The sequence below is a fragment of the Microcaecilia unicolor genome, chromosome 1, assembly GCF_901765095.1.
Source record: "Microcaecilia unicolor chromosome 1, aMicUni1.1, whole genome shotgun sequence".
In the NCBI taxonomy this organism is placed as follows: domain Eukaryota; kingdom Metazoa; phylum Chordata; class Amphibia; order Gymnophiona; family Siphonopidae; genus Microcaecilia; species Microcaecilia unicolor.
In genome coordinates this window covers 582139091-582164001 of record NC_044031.1, presented here as the reverse complement: position 1 = coordinate 582164001, position 24911 = coordinate 582139091, and the positions used below count along the sequence as shown (strand labels likewise).

At 42.5% G+C, this 24911-nt stretch overlaps 1 protein-coding gene across 1 annotated transcript; it reads right to left on the bottom strand.

Moving 5' to 3' along the window:
* Positions 1-1858: 1858 nt before the first annotated feature.
* On the bottom strand, positions 1859-24897 carry NDUFB9 (NADH:ubiquinone oxidoreductase subunit B9). The gene is made up of 4 exons (XM_030218960.1): positions 24754-24897; positions 16169-16361; positions 5662-5775; positions 1859-2142 (listed from the first exon to the last, which is right to left on the bottom strand). The coding sequence occupies exons 1-4, from the start codon at positions 24834-24836 to the stop codon at positions 2011-2013; spliced, it is 522 nt and encodes a 173-aa protein (XP_030074820.1). The 5' UTR covers positions 24837-24897; the 3' UTR covers positions 1859-2010.
* Positions 24898-24911: the final 14 nt, after the last annotated feature.

Genomic DNA, 24911 nt, shown 5'->3' with positions numbered 1-24911 from the left:
GTGTTTCACTTACCAACTCAAAAGAACCTGAATAAAAAGGGAAGTCTATCCTCAACAGAGTTAGTATTCTGCTAGGATAGGCAAACTTTGGTGAATTGGTTAGTATCCCACTTACAGTTGCTACATGCAAAATGATATTCTTCTAAAGTGAAACCTCATCAAATGACAGCCCTCTGTGACACTCCTGAAATCCACTTCACTAGATACCATATACAAAGGAGTAACTTGGTCCTCATTTCATACTTCCATTTTTCACTACATTATTTCTCTGAGCAGGGTTCAGTGAGGAGGAGGGGGTGGAGGATGCTTTTATTTTCTTGGTAGAGGTTGCCAAGAAGGATCGATGTAGGTGACCCTTATCTTTGAGGTAATCTGGTGTTTGGGGGTCTTGTGGGTAGGGAAATGGATATTTGAGGGTTGGGAGCTGCTGTAATTTCTTCTGGAGTTAAATCAGCACTGTATATATTTTGGACTGTTTGGTACATTAGTGTTTGTCATATTATCTTTTACTCATTAAAAATAAAATTAAAAACAACAACAACATTATTTCTCACCTGTATTGGGTGTTTTCCAAAGAAAGGAGGAGTCAGATGAAACACAATCTTCCCCCCCCCCTTCCCAAATGCTACATTCCTTCTTGAGCTATGGAGCTAAAACGATCAAACACAGGAGTAGGGATAAATGGTCAATTTTCTCAGTGGAGAAAGGTGAACAGATTGCCCCCAGGGATCTGTACTAGGACCAGAGCTTTTTAATATGACTGAAATCTGTAGCTGACACAAAATTATTAAAAACATTGTTAAAATCACAACAGATTACAAGAAACTGCAGGAGAAACTTGTGAGATTAGGCATCAAAATGACAAATGAAATTTAATGTGGGCAATTCGAAAAGGAGAAAATAAACTAAAATATTACTACACGTTAGATTCCCCAATAGGAGTCACCACCCAGGAAACATCATGGACCATTTGTTAAAATCCTCCGCTCAGTGTGCAGTAGCCATAAAGCAACAGCATGCCAGGCATTAGGATCATTCCAGGGTGTGACTGCCCCTTGAACACTGGTCATCATCTCTCCGTTATAGCTTTTTTTTTGGATTAGAAAAGGAACAGAGATTGGCGACTGAAATAATAACAGAAAGGGTAGGACTTTATCAGCTTGGCTGAGGGAGAATATGGTAGAGGTCAATAAATGAACCCAACTAAGAATTGGTTATTTACTCTTTCAAAGAAAAGTACAAAGACCAGAGAATACACCCAGCATTCATTATATAACTGAGCTCTGTAATTTGTTGCTGGAGATGGTATAAGCAGTTAATGTAGTTGGGTAAAAAAATATATATAAAAATTGAAATAAAGATCCATAAACTTTTACTAAAAAAGGATAGACTTAAGAAAAGCCATTGCATATCCCTGGGGAACCTATCTACATTTTGGAATCCTGCTTGGTACTTGTAACCTAAACTGACTACCCTTGGAAACTAGATACTGGGCTTTGATAGACTTTTGGTCCTACTCAGTATAGCAGTCCTTATGTTCTTACTGAGGTGTGTGGGATGGGCCAAACATGCTCAAAATTTTACACTCTTTTCTGAGCTCCGGGAAACCTGTTCCACCCTGGCAATGTCCGATAGTGGCACCCACAGCTGTGCTTAAAATCAGTCCTGCTGGCTCTGAACAGCACCTGTTATAGCTGAGAAACAATGCTTTGTTACCACTGGAATCAGAATTGCCCTAGTGAAGTTTTTGGACATGAAAACCTGTATGCTAACAAAAACAAATGTAGACAGTGTCGTTAATTTATTTTTTTAGCATACATTTTGCAATAACACTAATAATATGGAATACAACAAGGGACATGGTAGACGGTATTCTTTATTGTACTGTATACTTCTGGCAATTTCTCTAGCCACCTTATACATCAGAACACTGAACATAAATAGTACTTCTTTTACTGTTTGTGAATACAGAGCATCTCAGAGCCCGAAATCTGCATGCTGGTACGGACTCTATGATGGAAGTTCACGAGGACGAGTCACATAATCCCACCAGAGTGGGGGTAAATCCCCCTGCCTGCGAGCAGGAGGTAAAGCTTCAGTTTTAGGTCCATCTGCTGGAGTTTCTTCCTGAAGCTGCTGAACCTGAAGAACAGAAGAAATCAAATAGCATTGTTTTTTTTTTTTTTTTTTTAATTTTTATTGAATAAAGACCAAACATACAAATATAAATGCAAATATTCAGAATAGCTTTAACTCCTTCCCACCTCCCCCCCTCCACTCCCTCCCTCCTAGTTAATTGTCAAGGTAGAGTCCGGTTGTGCCAACCACTCCGTGTATGGATTCCAAACTCAATGATATGGTAGCAGACGACCCAGTCGCATAGCAGTCAGCTCAGACATCAACTGAATATAGTCCAATTTCTGCAGAATCGCCTTTAATCAAATAGCATTGTTGTGTTAACTACTGATTGCTTCTCTTAGAGTGATGTGCAGAATTATTAATTGTGCTGGATACAGAAATATAAAAATGGCTTGCTGAAACTTGCACTGAGAAAGCAGATCTGGACCCATCTTCCCTATCAAAAAAGCCTAGTTGTTTCCAAACACAGCCATCTAGCTTGAAATTCTTAGTCACTAGCCCTCCTCAAGTACCACCCTGAACATTCTGGGATGTGTATCCAAGTAACTAGCTGTCAGGAAACATTCGACCAGCTGACACTTCCTCAAAACCTAGAAAAAAAGATCACAAGTTCAAAAATCCAGACTGCTCAGGGATTGGGTCAGTACGGATTCTCAGGCAGTACTTTTAAAATAAGGAAGAATAAAGAGATGAACAGGCATCTAACATCTCTGTGTCTGTCTCCCCCATCCAACCTCACCAAGTCTTTCCCAGTACGGCAATGCTGATGTTCTTATGAGCCCTCCACTTACAGTCCTGCTGGGGGGGGGGGGGGGGGGGGGTGCTACAACTAAGTCCTTTATAACACTTACCAATACATTTTTTTTTTTTTTTACATCAGTGCAAGGTAAAGTAAAAGTTACTTACCTGTAGAAAGTGTTCTCCAAGGACATACACTACCACATTTGGGCACCGTTATCTGATGGAACCTGACAAGGACACTGCCCAGCATTCTGGAAGCTTCAGAAGCACCGTACCACACATGTGGAGATGACTTTCCACAAGATGCGACTGTGCAGGACCAGAAGTACAATAAATAAGGAAAAGGAAATGGGAAGGAATGTGGTAATGTGTGCCCTGCTGTTCTCAGAGAATATCTACTACAGGTGAGTAACTTCCCTTTCTCCGAGGAAAAGCAGGACATTAGAATACCACATTTGGGAATCCCTAGCTATCAAGTTCACTGAAAACAACAAATACCGGTTAATAGGGCCTTGCAACAGGCAAAGCCAATCAGGAACCAATGAACCTAGAACGCATATACACAGCTAAGGTGTAGATGCAGCCTGGAACAGAATACAAACGGGTCTAGGAGGATGGAGTTGGATTCTAGACTACAAACATATTCTGCAGAACTGTCTGACCAAACCGACTGTTGCATTGGGAACATTGCTCAAGGCAGTTGCAAGATGTGACTGCGAGGGGGCTTGGTTTCATGGGGGGGGCTTGGTCAACAGCAAACCCTTCATAAGTTGAACAACCAAAGGCTGTACAGAGATGGGCATGGTGATCTTTTAATGGAATCTTTCCTGGAAGCAAGCAGGATCCAGAAGCCACCTTCATGAGGTTGGAGGGATACAAACTCTACCCTCTCAACATCCAAGCTGTGAGGGCTAAGAATTGGAGGTTGGGATGCAAGAGAGACTCCTTGTTCGGCGTAATGAATGTGGCAATAAATTGCATACCTCTATACCTGTTGGCCTGTTTTGTGTTGTACTGCTTTGCTTTTTGCAGATCATTGCCTCTTGTTTGCATTTGTGATCATCTGTGAGAGGAAGACCTCCTCCATGCCGGTGCACCCTCACTGTCCAAAGCAGCTCTGCCACCCACAGGGGCTGATGCCGGACTTAGAAGCGCCAAAAAGTGTCTGTGCTGAGCCTCCTGACTTTTTTTGTGTCCTCTTCTGCATTTTAGAACAGAGATGAAAATTAGAGGCTCTATGGTCAGGTCCCAGGCACGGCAAGCACCAACTATGCATATCAGTCTTCGAGATGGTTTTGCTACACCTAATAAAACTCTCAGTGGCTTAAAAAAAAAAAAAAAAAAGCGTTCACTGGGGAAAAAAATAGCTGAAGTGAAATCAAATGTCTCCATTTATTATTTTTTTTGGTTTAAATAGAAAAGAAACTTAACCGGGTGCACAGGCCTAAGAGAGCTGTGAGAAAATGAAAGGAAATTTTAACAAACCAAAAAATATTAAGAAACTAGTAAAACAGGCCCGTTTCTGACACAAATGAAACGGGCGCTAGCAAGGTTTTTCTCGGAGTGTGTATGTTTGAGAGAGTGTGTGTGAGAGTGACTATGTGTGAGAGAGTGAATGTACGAGTGTGTGACAGAGAGAGAGACCGCTGGGTGCGAGTGTGTCTCCTCTCTCACCTGCTCCCCCTCCAGCCACCCAGCGATTCCCCTCTGTTCCCTGCCCCCCCTGTAGCCACCCAGCGATTCTCCTCTCGCCCCTGCCCCCCTTCCAGCCACCCAGCGAGTCTCCTCTGTCCCCCCTCCAGCCTCCCAGTGATTCTCCTCTCCCCTGCCCCCTCTCCAGCCACCCAGCGATTTTTTCCCTTGCCCCCCTCCAACCACCCACCGATGCTCTTCTCTCCCCTGCCCCCTTCCAGCCACCCAGCAATGCTCCTCTCTCTCCTGCCCCCCCCTCCAGCCACCCAGTAATTCTCCTGTCTCCCCTGCCCCCCTCTCCAGCCACCCTGCGATTCTCCTCTCTCCCCTGCTCCCCTCCAGCCACCCAGAGATTCTCCTCGCTCCCCTGCCCCCCCTCCAGCCACCCAGAGATTCTCTTCATTCCCCCGTTTACCTCCGTTGAAGCGGCTACGTCTTTGAAAGCCCTGCCTGTCTGTAGCCTTCCCTTCGACATCGTTCCCTCTGAGTCCCGCCTGCTGACATCATTTCCTCTTTCCGCGAGGGCAGGACTCTGAGGGAACGAACTTGAAGGGAAGGCTATAGACGTTGAGGTTGTGCCTCGTGCTGCTATCCTGTGGTTGGTCAGTGCTGTTTGTGACGAAACTGGAAGTGCGTGATGTCAATTCAGGAGATGGATACAGCGTTAGAGGCAGCACGAACCCTTCAAACTTTCACTGCCATGGAGTCAGCTTCAGAACGTTGGAGGTGCTTTTTATTATACAGGATTAAAAAAGGAAGAAATTTTTTTTATTTTTAAAAACTGACCGAAAATTAATGAAATAAAGGTCCTGCATACTGCTAGGGAAGGCACCAAAACAGCTGGATAAAGACATGCTGGGGAAAGCTGACAAGACGCAAGTACTCTGTTTCGCAGAAAAACCAATGAATAACTGTCCTGTGTGCTCACATCAGGTGGGAAGGCACCCGCTTCTGAAGCTTCCAGAATGCTGGATAGCATTTGTACCGGGCTCCATCGGATGGTATCACCCAAACGTGGTATGTAGTATTCTGCTTTTCTTATCACAGGATTCATAATTTGCAAAGGTACATATTTAAACCTGCACTCACCTCCCTGTCCCAGCTCTCAGCTCGCAGTTTTTTCCATTGCTCTCTTTTGGAGAAGTAATCAGGATACATTGCTTTCTCGGAAGGGTGCCAGAAATCCAAACACCATTCAGGCACCTGTCAGGGGAAACAGCAACAGAAGGAAATGGCTTCAACCACATACTATCTAATACCAACAAGAACAAAGAAAAGTTAAAGTATTTACTTCTATTTCCCCAAACCCCCAGCACACATCTCCTGTCTACACAGGGACAATCAGCAGCTGCCAGGCTCTGCAAAAGGACCATGCTTACCAGCAGCAGAATTATAAAGCTTTAATTAGTGTAATTCATAGAGGGAACAAATCAGAATTACAAGGTGCACCAATCAGCCTGCTTTTCAAATGGGATGCAATTGATATTTAATCCCAGTTCCACCATGTCTAGTTGCAATAATAATAATAATAATTATAATTAAAAAAGGTCAGTTTTTAAGGATTTTCAGAAAAGACACCCATGTTATGTGGATAGTTTTGTTTCCCGAATCCCTTGTTTATTTTATCACATTAAATTTATGAGGCTTTTCCAGTTAAAAGTCTGAACAATGATAAAGAAACTAAAAAATACAGTTAACAGGTTACTCAAATATTATGCCTGGAGGATGCCTGTTAACAAAACATAGTATAACAGAGAGGGAGCAAAGCACAAACAAAAAGCCAAGCCACAAAACAAAAACCACCAAGGGCCTCCAAAAAAATGGGGGTTAAAGTCTTTAATCATATTTTGAAGGAACAATACTTGAATGGACCCGACACGGTCCGTGTTTCGGCGCACAACGCCTGCCTCAGGGGTCGCAAGAAACTGATGAACAAATGCGGTCCTCCAGTAGCGGACTAAATCAGACGCTACTGGAGGACCGCATTTGTTCATCAGAGATATTTTTGTGCTTACTCTATGTGAAGGGGATCACACGGTGTTGCAGTTTCTTCAGCCTTAAAATTGTATTGTTTTTACAATACCGCCGCATGTTGTCAGCTGTTTCTTGTGACTCCTGAGGCAGGCACTGCGCGCCGAAACACGGACCGTGTCAGGTCCATTCAAGTATTGTTCCTTCAATATATGATTAAAGACTTTAACCCCCATTTTTTGGAGGTCCTTGGTGCTTTTTGTTTTGTGGCTTGTTAACAAAACATACACATATGAGAGAACATGAGAGATATTTAAATTTACCTGTTAATTTCCTTTCCTTGAAGTCAGCCACACTGGCCCAGATGCATGGGCTTCTTTTACCCTAACGGCACATGGCTGCATTAAGAGGAGGTATAACTGAGCCACTGCTAGTATACTAATAGCCTAGCTAAAGAACTTGAGCATCTTTAACATCAAACACTTAACAGACCAAGAAAAGACCCGACTGTTAATTAAACCCCTGTTCTCACCTCCCTAGAGCTAGACTGAGGGTTAATATTGTAGGTCTGAATATCCTGTCTTCCTGAGCTCAACAGAGGCAGGGCTCTGGTCAGACTTGAGAGTCCAGTACTGACAGAAACCCAGACAATCAAGAGTTGGAAGCCCTTCAGTAGTTATGGTCTTCCAATGGGAAATAGGAAGGAAATCTAGACTGCTCCAGCAGAATTCAAAGAAAGGAAACTAACAGGTAAGCTTAACATTTCCCTTTTCTTCTCATCCTGCTATACCAGTCCACACACACATGGGATATACCCAAGCCATCTCTAACTTGGGTAGGAGGAAGACAAGGCTGGATCTCCCTTGACTGAAAAATAAAAATGGCAACAATTAATGAGGATCAAGTTGGTGCACTGCAAATGCCTTCATTGGGAAACCAATTTGGATTTTACAGTTATTACTTGCCTTTTTCAAATCTGATCTCATAGCAAGTTACATTTGGGTTATATAAGTTATTTCCTTGCCCAAAAGGGCTCACACGCTAAATTGTACCCGAAACAATGAAAAGTGAAACAACTCGCCTAAGTTTGTGACCTTAGGCAAGTTGCGTCAGTGGGAGAAGCTGAATTTGAACCGGAGCTAGCATTCTACTTTTCTAACCATTAAGCTACTCTTCCACTCATCAAGTATTTTGTCCCAGTTACCTTAAGTGCCCTTATGGAGTTACCAGTTCAAAGCAATGGTAGCAGACAGGAAAGAGTGGGGATCTTCCTGCCCCCGGAGAGACCACTAGACCACCAGGGTGTGTTAAGCTAGGAATGGTGAGCCAGCCAGCATTTCCACGGTACTACTGCGGTAGATTCTGCAAGGGAAAAGGGCAAATCTGCACAAGTTCTGCGCTGTGAAGTCTCACAGAATTCCAGCAGCAGTATACTCTGGTTCCCAAAACAAACTGGACAGTGTTTACCTAAATGTCTAGCCATCATAACTATCAAATGGCTTGTTGTATGGACATTACCCGTGTAGAAAATGTGATTTCTGCTACCAAACCTCACATGGAGAAAGGTACCCCAACAATAAGCATCTTTTCAGCAAGATTTCTCACTGTCCCTTGTATATGGGCTGCACTAAAAGATCATTTAAAACCACATTATGATTTATTTATTGCCATTTTGAAGAAATTCACCCAGTATTGTGTACAGAAAGAATAACCTGGACATAGGCAATATGTGAGAAGTAAAAAAAAACAAAACATTCAAATAACAGTTCACACTATAACACAGCATGTTATTTCAATGGCAAAACAGCACACATTAAAAACATCTTAATAGACATTGCAGGAGGTAAGCGGAGGTGGAACGGATAAGATAGTAATGCTTATCAAACTCCCGTTAAGCTAACTTAAGGAAATACAAAGAAATAAAACAAAAGAAAGGAAAATAAGGCAATATTTTTATTGGACTAAATTAATACATTTTGTTTTAATACTGACGTCCAATCTTTTCTGGATAAAAATATGAAATGTTGCTGTTTATTGCCAAGATATTTGAAAGTTTTCTTGTTATGAATGGTTTGCTTTCCTAGTTCATTGGAATGCTTTTCTAAGATTTGTTTTCACTGTATATCACCTTGAATTACTTTGTAAAAAAAGGCGATTCAACAAATCTGAATAAACCATAAACCGTATTAATGTATTGTTAGTCCAATAAGAAGGTTCATACCTTATTTTCCATTAAAGGTAATAAATAGAAATAAAACAAATATTTTCATGTCTTTTAGAGGCAGATGCACTAAAGCTTAATAAGCCTTTAATGACCCTCCAACGAAGAAAATTTGATCCGTTGCATGCATCAAAGGGCTTTTACCGAGGAAGCCAGCAGCTAACGAAAACGGAATGGAGATGAGCAATTAGTGTGAAAACCCCATTGAAACGACATGCACTAACCTTTTCCGATTGCCTTTACGCAGGAAAAAGGCAGGAAATCTAACGAGAGGTCTGGACCTCTCGTTAGGACAGCTCTGTGCCAGGAAAAATAGTAAAGTGAAAAAACAAACTGTGAGCCAATCCCAGCGCATTAGCAGAGCTAATAGCGCTGTGATTGGTCAAAAGGAAACTGAAAGGCACAATCCATAAACAGAAGCCTCTACAAGCCCCAAGGAGTTCAAAAATATTTTTTTTCTAGGCATGCATTCCCGTCCTCAGACTGCACGGGCAAGAAGAAAAGCAAACGTACCTTTAGCAGCCCCGGCCCCCCTCCCTTCCTCACTACTCTGTCCCAAGAAAACCGAAGCTTAGAGCAATTCTGAACTGTTCTGTGTTGTGATTTTTTTACATTTTGCCCAGCCCAAACGGGTCGCTAGAGCCCGACTCTGTCCCAAGAAAACCGAAGCTTAGAGCAATTCTAACTGTTCTGTGTTGTGATTTTTTTACATTTTGCCCAGCCCAAACGGGTCGCTAGAGCCCGACTCGGATCTAACACAGAAGTGTCTCCCCTCAGCTCCGCCTCCCGACATCCTCCGCCCTGTGCCCCGCCCCCTCTTGGGGTCATCGCCGCCATTCCCCTCCTCCATCGGGCCCGTGCAGCGCCTCTCTCCTCTGTCCAAAGGCGCTGCACGGGCAAGAAGAAAGCTGATGCCTGCCTTTGCACAGCTTCGGTCGCGCGTCTCTCTCCTCCTGCGCCCGCCCCTGTCTGACGTCAGTAACCTACGTAGGTTACCGACGTCAGACAGGGGCGGGCCCAGGAGGAGAGAGAAGCGCGACCGAAGCTGTGCAAAGGCAGGCATCAGCTTTCTTCTTGCCCGTGCAGCGCCTTTGGACAGAGGAGAGAGGCGCTGCACGGGCCTGGTAAGAGGGAGGGGGGCCCGATGGAGGAGGGGAATGGCAGCGACGACCCCAAGAGGGGGCGGGGCACAGGGCGGAGGATGTCGGGAGGCGGAGCTGAGGGGAGACAGAGTAGTGAGGAAGGGAGGGGGGCCGGGGCTGCTAAAGGTACGTTTGCTTTTCTTCTTGCTTTTTAATTTAGAATGCAGGGGGAAGTGGGGCAGGGGGGAACGGCGACCACGGGTGGGGGGGGGGGGCAAGGACGGCCATACAGGATGCTCCTGACGAGCGCCTTTGCCCCCTCCCGACCCTTTTTGTTTTGATTTGGGAGCCATGTGCTTGTGTTTTGACTGTATTTTGACTGTTTGTGGCATGCGCACAGCAGCTAACATAACGCTTGGCTGTTCTGCGCATGATTTGGGGGCCGATTAACGATGTGTATTGTGATTCTTTGATACATTGTACGTTTCAATACCGATCTCAGCATGTGTGACTTTTTTTTTTGGTGCATTCTTCGTTATTTTAAAATCGTTAGGGACTTTAACGATTTAGATTTTTTTACGTTTGGTTGCTGCATCTGCCTCTTAGTTCTGCAGCTTTGAGAAAAACAAAAACACAAACCTTTGCTCATTAATATTTGTTTTCAAGTCTTTAAATGTCAGGGTGCTGCCTTTTTATAGATAGGGTTGGTGCTATTTAAGTCTTGGACATCAGTGTTACTTTATTATGACAAAGCTTCTCTGTAGGCCTGGAATGCATTTGTTCTTTTGCAGGGTTTAGTTACTGAAGCTTGAAGGGGTTTCCCCCCCCCAGTTCCCACTGTCTTCAAAGAGATGGTGTTACATGGTCCCATTTTAAATTTTCCACCCAAGTCCAATTCAGTCCTAGCTACACTACTGCCGCTTGGTAGTCATGGTCTTTAGGTAATTTTTGTTCATGTACCAAAGGGATACCAGTGTACGTACATAAGTACATAAGTATTGCCATACTGGGAAAGACCAAAGGCCCATCGAGCCCAGCACCTTGTTTCCAACAGTGGCCAATCCAGGTCACAAATACCTGGCAAGACCCCAGGTAAATGTAACTCACTTTGAAATACTATTGAAAAGGTGCGAATATTTAAGTTAGTTGCTTCTTCTGTCCAAGACTTTGAAGAAGAACCAGGCTGTTATCTGACTTCTGAAGTACATATAGTCTTGTGTTAGGTGAAGTCTTTTTGGGAGTTCATTCCAGAGTGTGGGGACTACTCCAGAGAAATCTCATTGGCAAGTGTCACTGTGTGATTTCCTTTGGAGAGGCTGTGGTTAGGGATACTTCTTGGAAAAAAATCTTAGCATCTTTGGGGCTGTATAGACGGAGATCATGTTCTTGAAGTACCCTGGCCCATTCCCTTTGGTTAAGCATCCAACCTGACTTAATAAAACACAAAATAGTAATGGCTTCAATGGTAAAATATTGTGTTTAAGTCATGTTTTCCAGAATTTACTACGGCAAACTATAGATCATATGGAAATACACTGGTGAGGTGAAGACTGAGACCAAACCCTAAATTGAGAACAATACTGGATATACACCTTAAACACAGATTTTTATACCTAACAGCCTGAATGTTGGAGTGGGTATCTTTAATTTGAAATGCAGATAAGTATATAAGTATTGTTAAACTGGGACAGACCGAAGGTCCATCAAGCCAATATCCTGTTTGCAACAATGGCTAATCCAGGCCACAAGTACCCGACAAGATCCCAAAGTAGTAAAACAGATTTTATGCTGCTTACCACAAATAAGTAGTGGATTTTCCCAAGTCCACCTTAATAATGTTTATGCACATTTTTTGTTTTGTTTTAAGGAACTTGTGCAAACCTTTTTTTAAACCCTGCTATGCTAACCACATTGTTTGGCAACAAATTCCAGAGCTTAAACATTGAGTGAAAAAAATAATTCCTCCAATTTGTTTTAAATGTACTACTTAGTAGCTTCATTACATATCCTCCCCCTCCTAGTCTTTGTACTTTTAGAAAGAGTAAACAAATGATCTACTTGTTCCACTCAGGATTTTATAGACCTCTATAAAATCTCCTCTCAACAGTCTCTTCTCCAAGCTGAAGAGCTCTAGCTGCTTTAGCCTTTTCTCACAGCCAAGCCGTTCCATCCTCTTTATCACTTTGGATGCCCTTCTCTGTACGGTTTCTAATTCAGTTATATATCTTTTGAGATGTGGTGACCAGAGCTACACACAATATTCAAGGTGTGGTTACACCATGAAGCAATACAAAGCCATTACAATAACCTGTTTTGTTCTCCATTCTTTTCCTAATAATTCCTAACAATCTACTTGCTTTCTGAACTGCTATTGCACACTGAACAAAGTGTTTCAATGTAACCTCAATGACATCCTTTTCCTGGGTGGCGATTCCTCAAGTACTTTGGGCTCCTCTTCCCTACACACATCACTTTGCACTTGCTCACATTAAATCATCTGCCATTTGGGTGCCCAGACTGCCAGATTGCTCTTGCAATTTTTCACAATCCTATTGTGATTTAACAACTTTGAATTTTGTGTCATCAGCAAATTTAACCACCTCACCTGTTTCCAGATCATTTCTAAATATGTTTAAAATCAGCGGCCCCAGTACAGATCCCTAGGGAACTCTATTATTTACCCTTCTCAACTGAGAATACTGACCATTATAACTCTACTCTCTGCTTTCTACCTTTCAACAAGTTCTTAATCCACAATAAGACACCGAGGCGTATTTTCAAAGCACTTAGACTCATAAAGTTCCACAGTAACCTATGGAACTTTGTAAGTCTCTGAGTGCTTTGAAAATGAGCCTCATAGCCACCTATGTCATGATTCTAATTTCCTTAAGAGTTGTTCATGAGGTACATAATCTAATGCCTTCTGAAAACCCAGATATAGAGTATCAATTGGCTTAACTTTATTCATGTTTCTTCACCCCTTCAAAGAAATGTAGCAGATTAGTGAGGCAAGATTTCCCTTGGCTAAATTCATATTGGCTTTGTCCCATTAATCCATGCCTATGTACATGTTCAGTAATTTTGCTTTTTTATAATACACTCTACCATTTTGCCTGGCATTGATGTCAGGCTCACTGGTCTTTAATTTCCCGGGGCATGTCTGGAACCCTTTTTGAAACATGTGTTACCATACTAGGACAGATCAAGGTCCATCAAGTCCAGTAAACCGTTTCTAACCATTGCCAATCCATGTCAAAAGTACTTGGCACGATCCCAAAAAGTAGCAAAATTCCATGCTACTTACTCCAGGGATAAGCAATGGCTTTCCCTACGTCTACCTTAATGTTCTACGGACTTCCCCCAGAAAACTTTCCAAACCTTTGTTAAAACCAGCTATGCTGGGTTTTTTTTTTTTTTGTTTACTACATAATCCAGCAACAAGTTCCACAGCTTAACTATGCACTGGGTGAAAAATATTTTCTACTAGAAGTTTTAAATATATTACTATATACTTTTTGAAAGAGTAAACAACCAAATTTCATTTGCCCATTCAACTCCATTACGGATTTTACAGATTTTTATCATACCTGCCCTCAGCTGTCTTTTCTCCAAGCTGAAGAGCCCTAGTCGCTTTAGCCTTTCCTCATAAGGAAGTCGTCCCGTTCCCTTTATCGTTTTTGTCGCCCTTCTCTGTACTTCTTCTAATTCCAATATATCTTTTTTGAGATGCAGTGACCAAAATTGAACACAATATTCGAGATGCGGTCCCACCATGGACAGATACAAAGGCATTATAACGTCCTCACTTTTGTTTTCCATTCCTTTCCTAATAACACCTAATATTCTATTTGCTTTCTTAACCACTGAAGCACAATGAGCAGAGGGTGTCAACGTATTACGAACAATGACGCCGATATCCCTTTCTTGGTCGGTGACTCCTAACGTGGAACCTTGCATTACGTAGCTATAATTCGGGTTCCTCTTTCCCACATGCATCACTTTGCACTTGCTCACATTAAATATCATCTGCCATTTAGACGCCCAGTCTCCCAAGGTCCTTTTGTACTTTTTCAAAATCCTCTCGCAATTTAACAGCTTTAAATAACTTTTGTGTTGTCAGCAAATTTAATTACCTCACTAGTTACTCCCATCTCTAGATCATTTATAAATAAATTAAAAAGCAGCGGTCCCAGCACAGATCCCTGAGGAACCCCACTATTACCCTTCTCCATTCAGAATACTGACCATTTAACTCACTCTCTGTTTTTCTATCCTTTAACCAGTTTTTAATCCACAATAGGACACTACCTCCTATCCCATGATTCTCCAATTTCTTCTGGAGTCTTTCATGAGGTACTCTGTCAAACGCCTTTTGAAAATCCAGGTACACAATATCAACCGGCTTGCCTTTATCCACATGTTTGTTCACTCGCTTTGAATGTAGTTGCAAAAAACACAGAAAGGCAGAATATCAATTCCCTTTCCCTTCACTGCTATAGCAATTATTAACATCTAACTCAAGGCACTGAATATGGGCCCTTTTACTAAGGCACATAGCATTTTTAATGCGCCTACAATTAGAGCATTCACTTACTGTGTAGGGCCTATAAGGATATTGTAGGCGTGTACATGGTTAAAGCGTGTTAAAAACGCTAATGCACCTATAACGTGGCTTAGTAAACTGGGCCCTATATATTTCAATACCCCAGAAGTCATCATAGAAATGAGTGTACTTAAAAACAGATTCCCTTAGTGGGACTGCAAGTACGTGATTTACAATGTAGGCTCAAAAATCTACCTGTGACCATACTTCTTCCTGCTCCAAGCTACCATAAATTTTCTCTTCCTTACCTCTACCACAATCTCAGCCCTTTCCACATACAAATCACACTCAAGCCCCAAAATAAGAAGAAATAAGTTAGAAACATAGAAACATGACGGCAGAAAAAGGCCATATGACCCATTCAGTCTGCCTATCCTCTGTAACTCCTAATTCTTCCTGCTCCTAAGTGATCCCACATGCTTATCCCATGCCTTTTTAAATTCTGGAACAGTCCTAGACTCCACCAACTCCACCGGGAAGCCATTCCACACCTCCACCACCATTTCTGTGAAATAATACTTCCTTAGGTTACTCCAAAGCCTATTCCCTCTTAACTGTGTCATATGCCCCCTCATTCCAGAGCTCTCCTTCATTTGAAAAAGGCTCTCTTCCTGTACATAAATGCCCTTGAGATATTTAAACGTCCCTATCATGTCTCCTCTCTTCCAGCGTATATATTAGAAATACTACTGAGAGATCATGAGCTAAAAATCAAAATCCAGTAAGAATATATGTAATCATCTCTGGGAAAAGGTGACTAAAGTCGTTGGAGACACACACACAAAAAAAGAGGTTTCCATGAATTCTGGCAGAGCAAACAATCCAAATCCTATCCTTTTATGTGAAAAAGTTTTTAAAAAGCTACAGAAGTTCAAACATGTTATGGGTCCATAAGTCTGAAAAAGTTACATGAAAAAAAAAATCAGCCAGTTTCAACATTTTGGAGCCATTTCTTTAGTCAGATCGCAAAGACGATCACATATGATTCATTCAAGAGCCATGGTGCTCCCAAAGGGGGGAGAGCACCTTCTGTTCATCCCCAATCTGCTGCCTTGTGCTTCTTCTTGCAAACTGGGCCTGGAGGTGAAATCAGGGAAAGGGGTGAGGGCAACAGGTCTTTAGTGGCTCTGCACTGGAAAGGGAGCAAGAAAAGCTAGAAAACAACAACTCATCAGGGCCCAGCAAACAGTTTCTGGCTGCAGCCACTGGTTTCTACTATTCAGGTACTACATTTTAACTGATTTACATAAAAACAGTAACACATTTATTTTATACAGGAGGGGAATGATTACAGCACTGGTTCCCAAACCTGGTCCTGGAGGCACCCCAGCCAGTCAGGTTTCAGGATATCCACAATGAATATTCATGAAAGATTTACATGCAGTGGAGGCAGTGCACACAAATCTCTCTCATGAATATTCACTGTGGATATCCCGAAAACCTGACTGGCTGGGGTGCCTCCAGGACCAGGTTTGAGAAGCACTGGATTACAGCATATTAGAAAGGGGCAGCAAACAGGAGGGGGTGGGGGACACAACTCTCATTTATTGCAGACTGCACCAAGAGAAGAAGGAAAGATCAAGGGATAGGACAATAAACAAAGATCTCCTAGTCTCAGGCTCATGTTCTCATGTTCTAATTTAACGGTAACTGCATGGCTGCCAATTTCATCTGCCAGACTGCTGTACACCATTCAAAAATCACTTTGAGTCTTCTCACCTTGTAGCAGTCATATCTCTCATAAGACGTGCCTCCTGGAGAATCAGGGAAGATGTAGGGCTGAGGGTGTTGATTAGTCCAGAATTCTTCCTCCGCTGCTTTCAACAGCAAGGTGGCTTTAACCATATCTTTTTCATCCTTATGCTCATCAAATCGAGCCCGGAGCAAACAGGCCTCAAAGCGATACTTATCCCTATAGGCATGAATAAAAAAAGATTATTAAAATAGAAGCTACCCATGATTTCTCAAACTCAGTCACTTTAGCATCTCTTGGCAACTACCACTGCAAAACAGATAAAATTACAGAAAATCACCTGAACCCCACTCCCAAGGATTATAAAGATACCGACTCATAATATTCTGCCCTAAGAAGCAGACCAATTACCCCATACTTCTATCCTCTTCCCAATCTGCCATCACTCCTTCCTTTCCACCCTAAAGATAGCAAGCCATTTCTGCCAATCAGAGAAGTCAGGAAGGCTATACCAAGCACAGGACTTTGAGCTACCATACAGTCACAGACCCCCATGGAAACCTGGTCTCTCTCTTACAAATATGAAACACATTGGGAAGACAGAACAGGGCTACCATGTGGATTAAGTATGCCAGATCCTCGTCCCCAGTGATCAATAGCTTTCTGCTGATTCTGCATTTCAACAATAACAATTTGCAAATACTATTCTTGAGGGCTTCATTTATATACCACACTGTTCTCTGTTTAGCATACTCAATGACTATACAAAGAGTTGCCAACCATTTCTTAATAGCAGGCACAGACAACCCAATCTAGAGATTCAGCAAACACCAGAACCTGAGTGCTACACACAAAAGTAGCACTGCATGCATGCTCCAAAAATGAGGCTCATATCCAGACTTGTTTGTAGCACCATCGCTGACAACAGAGGAAAAGATTGGGAAGGGCTAGATCCAGGGCCGGGGGGGGGGGGGGGGGGGGGGGGGAGGAAAGATTTCCCAGGCCCGGCTTCCAGGGGGGGACCGGGTGTTGCTGCCACCATTTCAGCAAGACTTTGGGTGCCAGGCAGCCAGAAGGAAGCTGCAGAAGGCTCAGGCTGCAATGTGTGCCGGGGCCAGGGTTTAGTGTTTCTCTGCCACCACAGGTCCCTCCTGCCTCATTCCGTGTTCTCCTGATATCACATACTTCCTGTTTCCACCACAGGAGGGGGACACGCAGCAGGAAAGATGTGGCAGCAAAGCCTGGAGTTAATGCGTTAACACTCCTGGGTCCCAGCCAGCACACACCAACACAGGAGAGAAGAAAGTATTATTAGGAAAGGAATGGAAAACAAAAATAAGGATGTTATAATGCTTTTATATCGCTCCATGGTGCAACCGCACCTCAAATACTGTGTTCAATTCTGGTCGCAGCATCTCAAAAAAGATATAGTGGAATTAGAAAAGGTGCAGAGAAGGGCGACGAAAACGATAAAGGGGATGGGACGACTTCCCTATGAAGAAAGGCTAAAGTGGCTAGGGCTCTTCAGCTTGGAGAAAAGGTGGCTGAGGGGAGATATGATAGAGGTCTCTAAAATAATGAGTGGAGTGGAACGGGTAGATGTGAAGCGTCTGTTCATGCTTTCCCAAAATACTAGGACTAGGGGGCATGCGATGAAGCTACAATGTAGTAAATTTAAAATGAATCGGAGAAACTTTTTTTCACTCAACGTGTAATTAAACTCTGGAATTCGTAGCCAGAGAATGTGGTAAAGGCGGTTAGCTTAGCGGAGTTTAAAAAAAAGGTTTGGCCGGCTTCCTAAAGGAAAAATCCATAGACCGTTATTAAATAGACTTGGGGAAAATCCACTATTTCTGGGATAAGCAGTATAAAATGTTTTGTACATATTTGGGATCTTGCCAGGTATTTGTGACCTGGATTGGCCACTGTTGGAAACAGGATTCTGGGCTCGATGGACCTTTGGTCTTTCCCAGTATGGCAATACTTATGTAAAGACTAAAACAGCATTAGCAGCCAAGAATTGTCAGAGCAGTGGGGGCTGGGTTGAGTGCACACAGCGTTAGGTGCAGAGGCAACTGCCAGTGCCACGAGTCTGCCCCCCAGAGCTGCACAGACAGCTATGTGCCCTTAACGTCTTCGTTGACACAGGCTAGTAAGTAGCAGATGATTATTCTCAGTCTGAATTTAAAGGCAACTGCAAGCAACTAATATGATTTGAGGGGGTGGGGAGATCTCTGAATTTAAAGTAATATAATTTGTGGGAAGGGGAAAAGCATGGAGAATTTCTGGTTTTAGCTTTCACACAGTGTAAGTGCAACTGCAATTTTGTTTAGAGAAAATGGTATGGAATCTATTTAAACCCCATTCTCAATTAAACATGATGAAGGAATTAAGTTATAAATATTATCAAACTCTTTATTTTTGACTGATGATGTGGGGGGGGGGGGGGGGGAGGGGAATGTGGCTCAAGATTGCTTGCCCCGGTCCTGGCTTTGTCTCTCGGTGGCAGGGCTAAATCAGTGATTAGATGTTCCAGAAAAAGCACAGAGCTGTCACACTGCCCAGTTCCAGGAGGGAAAGTTTTGGATAGTCCTGGATTTCTGATGACCCCATCCTCATACGTTACAGTTTCTGCAACACAGCTTTCAACCGGTAGAATCAGACTTCAAATACCACACTAATTTGAGGAAAGACAACAAACACAGGACTGGACATAAAGTCTCCTTCCTGGAACTAGGTAACCTGCTCCAAGTCCTCTGCCTGTTCCTTTGTACATTGGGAGAGCAGTTTCCAGCACTCAGACAAAACAGGGAGAAAGCAGCCTCTCTAAACCAGACACTGTTGGGTGATACCACTAACTGTATTATTTAAATTTGTGCTGTCTCCTGAGTTCTTCACCTGCTTCATCCTTATCAAATATCTGTCTCAATTTCATCATATGCAGTAAGTCTACTTCCAGACATTATTTCACACTAGTAAAAAAGGCCCGTTTCTCAAAGAAATGAAACGGGCGCTAGCAAGGTGATGACTTTCTGGCATTAATGTTTTAAATGGAAGTGTTAGGATAAATGTGCTTTGCACCGTTGACTTCACTCAGAGAAAATGACCCCTTCTCCTGACGCTCCTCCCTTCTTCCCATACATGTCCCTCTGATTGGTCTCTGGACGTCGCGTACCGTTGCCTGAGGCTCCTCCCTTCTTCCCATACATCCCTCTGATAGGTCCATCGACGTCACGTACCGTTGCCTTCACTCACTGAAAATGACCCCTTCTCCTGACGCTCCTCCCTTCTTCCCATACATGTCCCTCTGATTGGTCTCTGGACATCGCGTACCGTTGCCTGAGGCTCCTCCCTTCTTCTCATACATCCCTCTGATAGGTCCATCGACGATGCGTACCGTTGCCTTCACTCACTGATAATGACCACTTCTCCTGACGCTCCTCCCTTCTTCCCATACAGTTCCATGTGATATGTCCCTTGACATCGTAACTGTGCACCGTTGCCTTCACTCTCATTGTTCCGCCCTCGACGTCATCACGTTTTGACGCGAAGGCGGAGCATAGAGAGATGTGACAGACTTACGAACGTTACGATGTTACGAACCCTTCACTGAAGCCACGGAGTCAGCTTCAGAATGTTGGAGGTGCGTTTTATTATAGTAGACTAGTCTAAAAATGTTCTTCCAGTTATTCACAGTTAATTGGCTATGTATTACTATTCTATGTCAAATTTAACTCGCTCTCCTTCCACCACTTTAGAAACCTACTTTAATATCCCAGTCATTATTTCTAACAGGTTTAAAGTTAAAACAGGACACCACAACACACAATATGACAAATTCAATTATTGTAAATCAACTAAATCACACACCATCAAATAATACCCTACTCAAAAACAAAACATAACCCTTTCTCAACAAGAAAACATCTCAAATGTTAAATGCAACACTCCATAATTCACTCTCATTTACACCAGTCCCAATTGGATATGTTAATGCCAGATCTATAATAAACAAAACACAGAGAATCAGAGAATGGCTAGAAGAACAATTACACCTCCTATTGATTACTGAAACCTGGTTACATGCGCAAGACGATCCAATATTAAATGACCTATATCTGCTTCATCCTTTTTTACCGCCCACCAGGGAGGTGGCAATCATAGTAACATAGTAGATGACGGCAGAAAAAGACCTGCACGGTCCATCCAGTCTGCCCAACAAGATAAACTCATATGTGTATACCTTACCTTGATTTGTACCTGCCTTTTTCAGGGCACAGACCGTACAAGTCTGCCCAGCAGTATTTCCCGCCTCCCAACCACCAGTCCCGCCTCCCATCACCGGCTCTGGCACAGACCGTATAAGTCTGCCCTCCGCTATCCTCGCCTCCCAACCACCAACCTCTCTTCCCCCACCTGCTCCGCCACCCAATTTCGGCTAAGCTTCTGAGGATCCATTCCTAATGCACAGGATTCCTTTATGCATATCCCACACGTTTGAATTCCGTTACCGTTTTCATCTCCACCACTTCCCGCGGGAGGGCATTCCAAGCATCCACCACCCTCTCCGTGAAAAAATACTTCCTGACATATTTTTTGAGTCTGCCCCCCTTCAATCATTTCATGTCTTCTCGTTCTACCGCCTTCCCATCTCCGGAAAAGATTTTTTTGCGGATTAATACCTTTCAAGTATTTGAACGTCTGTATCATATCACCCCTGTTCCTCCAGGGTATACATGTTCAGGTCAGCAAGTCTTTGCTCATACGTCTTGGAACGCAAATCCCTTACTATTCTTGTAGCTTTTCTTTACACCGCTTCCATTTTTTTTAACATACTTCGCAAAGTACGGCCTCCAAAACTGAACACAATACTCCAGGTGGGGCCTCACCAACGACTTGTACAGGGGCATCAACACTTCCTTTCTTCTGCTGATCACACCTCTCTCTATACAGCCTAGCAACCTTCTCGCTACAGCCACCGCCTTGTCACACTTTTTCGTCGCCTTCAGATCCTCGGATACTATCACCCCAAGATCCCTCTCCCCCTCAGTACCATCTTCAGTGAATCCCCCTCAGAAAACATCTTCAGTGAATTTGTATCTAACATATGCACTAAATTTTATAATGACCTACTAATAGGGGACATCAATTTACACCTAGTCATAATGAAAGCAATACAAAACATTTACTTGACTTTTTAAACTACTGGCAACTCACACAACCATTCAGCCATACCTCTCACAATAAAGGTCACTTACATAACGTATTAGCCTATAAATTTGCAAACAACAATAACTTTCATCTAAGTAACCATACTTGGACTCAAACTCCCCGGTCAGATCATAGAAAACTTGAGTTTTTCCTCTACTGGAGGGAAAATACAAAATCAATGAAAAACAAAGGTACTACGATTCCTCACAAAACTAGAGGAAAAATAAATACCACAATGTTCTGGTCTAACGCCTTGAATAATCCTGCTCTTCCTCCAGCAGACAACAACTTCATGATTAAATAGGATGATCGATGTGAAAATGTCTTAAATAACAAACATAGCTCCCCTCAAATCTACATCCAAACCAACCCAGAAAATGTCACCTTGGTTTAATCAATCTAGCCTTCTTTTGAAAAGGAAATGTAGAAAACTGGAAAGAAAATGGGCTAAAGACAAATCTAACGAAAACAAATTAACTTGAAAAATTGCCATAAAAACATATAAAAATGAGATCAAAATTGCAAAAGCTCAATACTATAACAAAAAATAATCGGTGGTAATTTCCTTAATACTAGTAAACTTTTCAATTTGATAGAAAGCCTATTATCCACAAAAGAAATAACCACAACCACAGAGTCTCCACCAATAGCAGAGTAACTGGCTACTTTTTTCAAACAAAAAATAGTTAAAATCAGAGAAGGAATCCTCAAATTAAGTCATGAAGATATTTATGAAAAACAGTCAGACATACATACAGGAATAGCTACCAACAGAATCTGGTGTTCCTTCCAACTACCAACCCATGACACAGTAAAACATTACCTCCTAAAATACTCAAACTCACAATGAGGCATATTTTCAAAGCACTTAGACTTACAAAGTTCCATAGGAACCTATGGAACTTTGTAAGTCTAAGTGCTTTGAAAATGAGCCTCAATGCATACTAGATCCTTGTCCTAAGTTACCTTATGAAGAAAGCTCCTAATATATTCATTAATCTGCATCAGCAGCATAACTCCTTCCTACTATTCCATGGCACTTTCCCTGATAATAACGGTTCTATTATCCTAATACAAAAAAACAAAACAATTCAATCACCATAACTGATGTAACAAACTATAGACCAGTAGCCTCCATTCCTTTGATGATAATGGTGATGGAAGGAATAGTAGCAGCACAAACTATGGACTACCTTTCACATTTCTCCCTACTACACAAATCGCAATCAGGTTTCAGACCATGCTATAGCACCAAGACTGTCCTTAATACCCTAGCATCAAATCTCAGAAAAGAAATTCGCATAGGGTCTAAGATCTTAATAATGCAGTTCGATATGTCCAGCGCATTCGATGTAGTACATCATAACATCCTACTAAACATACTAGATAACTTTGGTATATGTGGCACAGTCCACAAATAGTTTCAAGGATTCCTGAAATCAAGATCTTACAAAGTGAAAATGAAAGGAACCTTAACCTCTCCTTGGTCATTGGCCTGTGGCGTCCCTCAGGGTTCTCCATTATCGCCCATTCTGTTTAAATGTAATGATGTCATCACTAGGCAACAGACAAGAAACAGCAGGATTCAAAACATTCATATATGCTGATGTTACCATATACATAACCTTCAAAAAGAACATTAAAGACATCTTACAAAAGGCAAAACTTGGAAACCTGGGCCTCAGAATCCAAACTAAAGCTAAATAAAGAAAAAACTAAATTCATGGTCATTACCAACCTATTTGACAAAAACAACCACAACAATTTCACAATTGAGAACACTTCATTCCCCATTGCCAATAATCTGAAAATTCTAGGTATAATTATAGACAAACATTTAACATTTGATACTCAAGTTTCCTCAGTAATCACAAAATCTTTCAGGTCTCTTTGGAAACTAAAAAGGATCAGACCCTATTTCTCATCAGAAACATTCAGACTATTGGTACAATCATTAACATTATCCCAATCAGGGGCGCAGCCAGACACCCAATTTTGGGTGGGCCTGGGCCCAAGATGGGTGGGCAGAAGAACCTCGCCCCATCCCACAGGTGATTTGGTCTCTCCATCTCTCGCCTGCATGCCATATGGTCTCTCAAACATCCCCTCTCCCGTATACCTTTTAAATAGCAGATTTTCACCAGCAGCGAGCAGCAACTAATACACACTGCTCATGTTGGCCCCACATCCTTCCCTCTGATGCAACTTCCTGTTTCCACCTAGGCAGAAATACATCAGAGGGAAGGCTGTGGGGTTGGTGCGAGCAGTATGTATGTCACTGCTCACTGCAGGTGAAGATCTGCTACTTACAGGGTATGCAGGAGGGCCACTTGTTGGGAGTTTTCGGCTGGTGGGGCTTGGGGATCCCTGCCAGCCACATCACAGGTATGCTGCTACTGGCCCACCCAAGCCCACCCTTGGCTACGCCACTGATCCCAATTTGATTATTGTAATGCCATATATACTGGCTATAAGGAGTACCTGTTGAAAAAACTCCAAACAGCTCAAAACACTGCAGCCAGGTTCATATATAAAATCTCTCATTTTGAAAGTGCCTCCCCTTTATTAATCAAAAAACTACACTGGCTTCCCGTCAATGTGAGAATCACTTTCAAATACTAAATAGCACAGCTCCAGACTATATGGTACCATTAATAAACTTACCTCAAAGAAATACTAAATATGAGGCAAGAAACTCTCTCAGACTACACCTCCCAAATTGCAAAAAAGTGATCTACAAAAGTCCACTCTGCAGACTTCACTTACTTAGGAACCAAATGGTGCAAACTCCTTACCACCCAAAATAAGAAATATACAGGAATATGCTAGATTCCACAAAATCCTCAAACATCGTTCCTGTTCAAACAAACCCTCACAAAGAACGACCATATCTCAAACAATTAATTACCTGAATTGGTTATTACTCTATTTACCATTAACTTTCTCTTTGCTTCATGTACAATTTCTCATTCATAGTAGATTTTCTAAATGTTAAATATCCAGAGCTATCCCAGTATGTTTATGATATTTTATTGTAAAATTGGATTCTTACAACAAATTACTTTCTTATGCATTATTCTTTGTTATGTATCCCATACTGTTTATTGTAAGCCACATTGAACTCAAACTTGTTTGGGATAATGTGGGATAGAAATGTCACAAATAAAATAACCTGGCAGCTCAAAAGAAACACCAACGAAGCAGCAGTGGAAACCGGCAAAACCCTGTGCGGGACTTGATTGGCTCCACATTTTTTAACGCCCAATCGGTTCTGAAAGGCAACTATGTTTACTATTACACTTCCAGGCCAAACTCAAACTGATCTTCTCTCCTCGCCGCCGGGCCTGTCCCGATGGTGGAGGAACTCCGGAATCTGCAGCGGATTCTCTTCCTTGCTCACCTGAACACCACCCAGGACTCCAGGTGCCGCAGGGACTTCTTGTACAGCCGCAACACCTTCTGCCGATGCGAAAGGTAGGCCATCTTCTTCCTCCCCCCCTCCTTCGCTTCACCTTCAAGAGGCAGACAGACAGTCAGGAGGATGCTGGGATCGCGGAG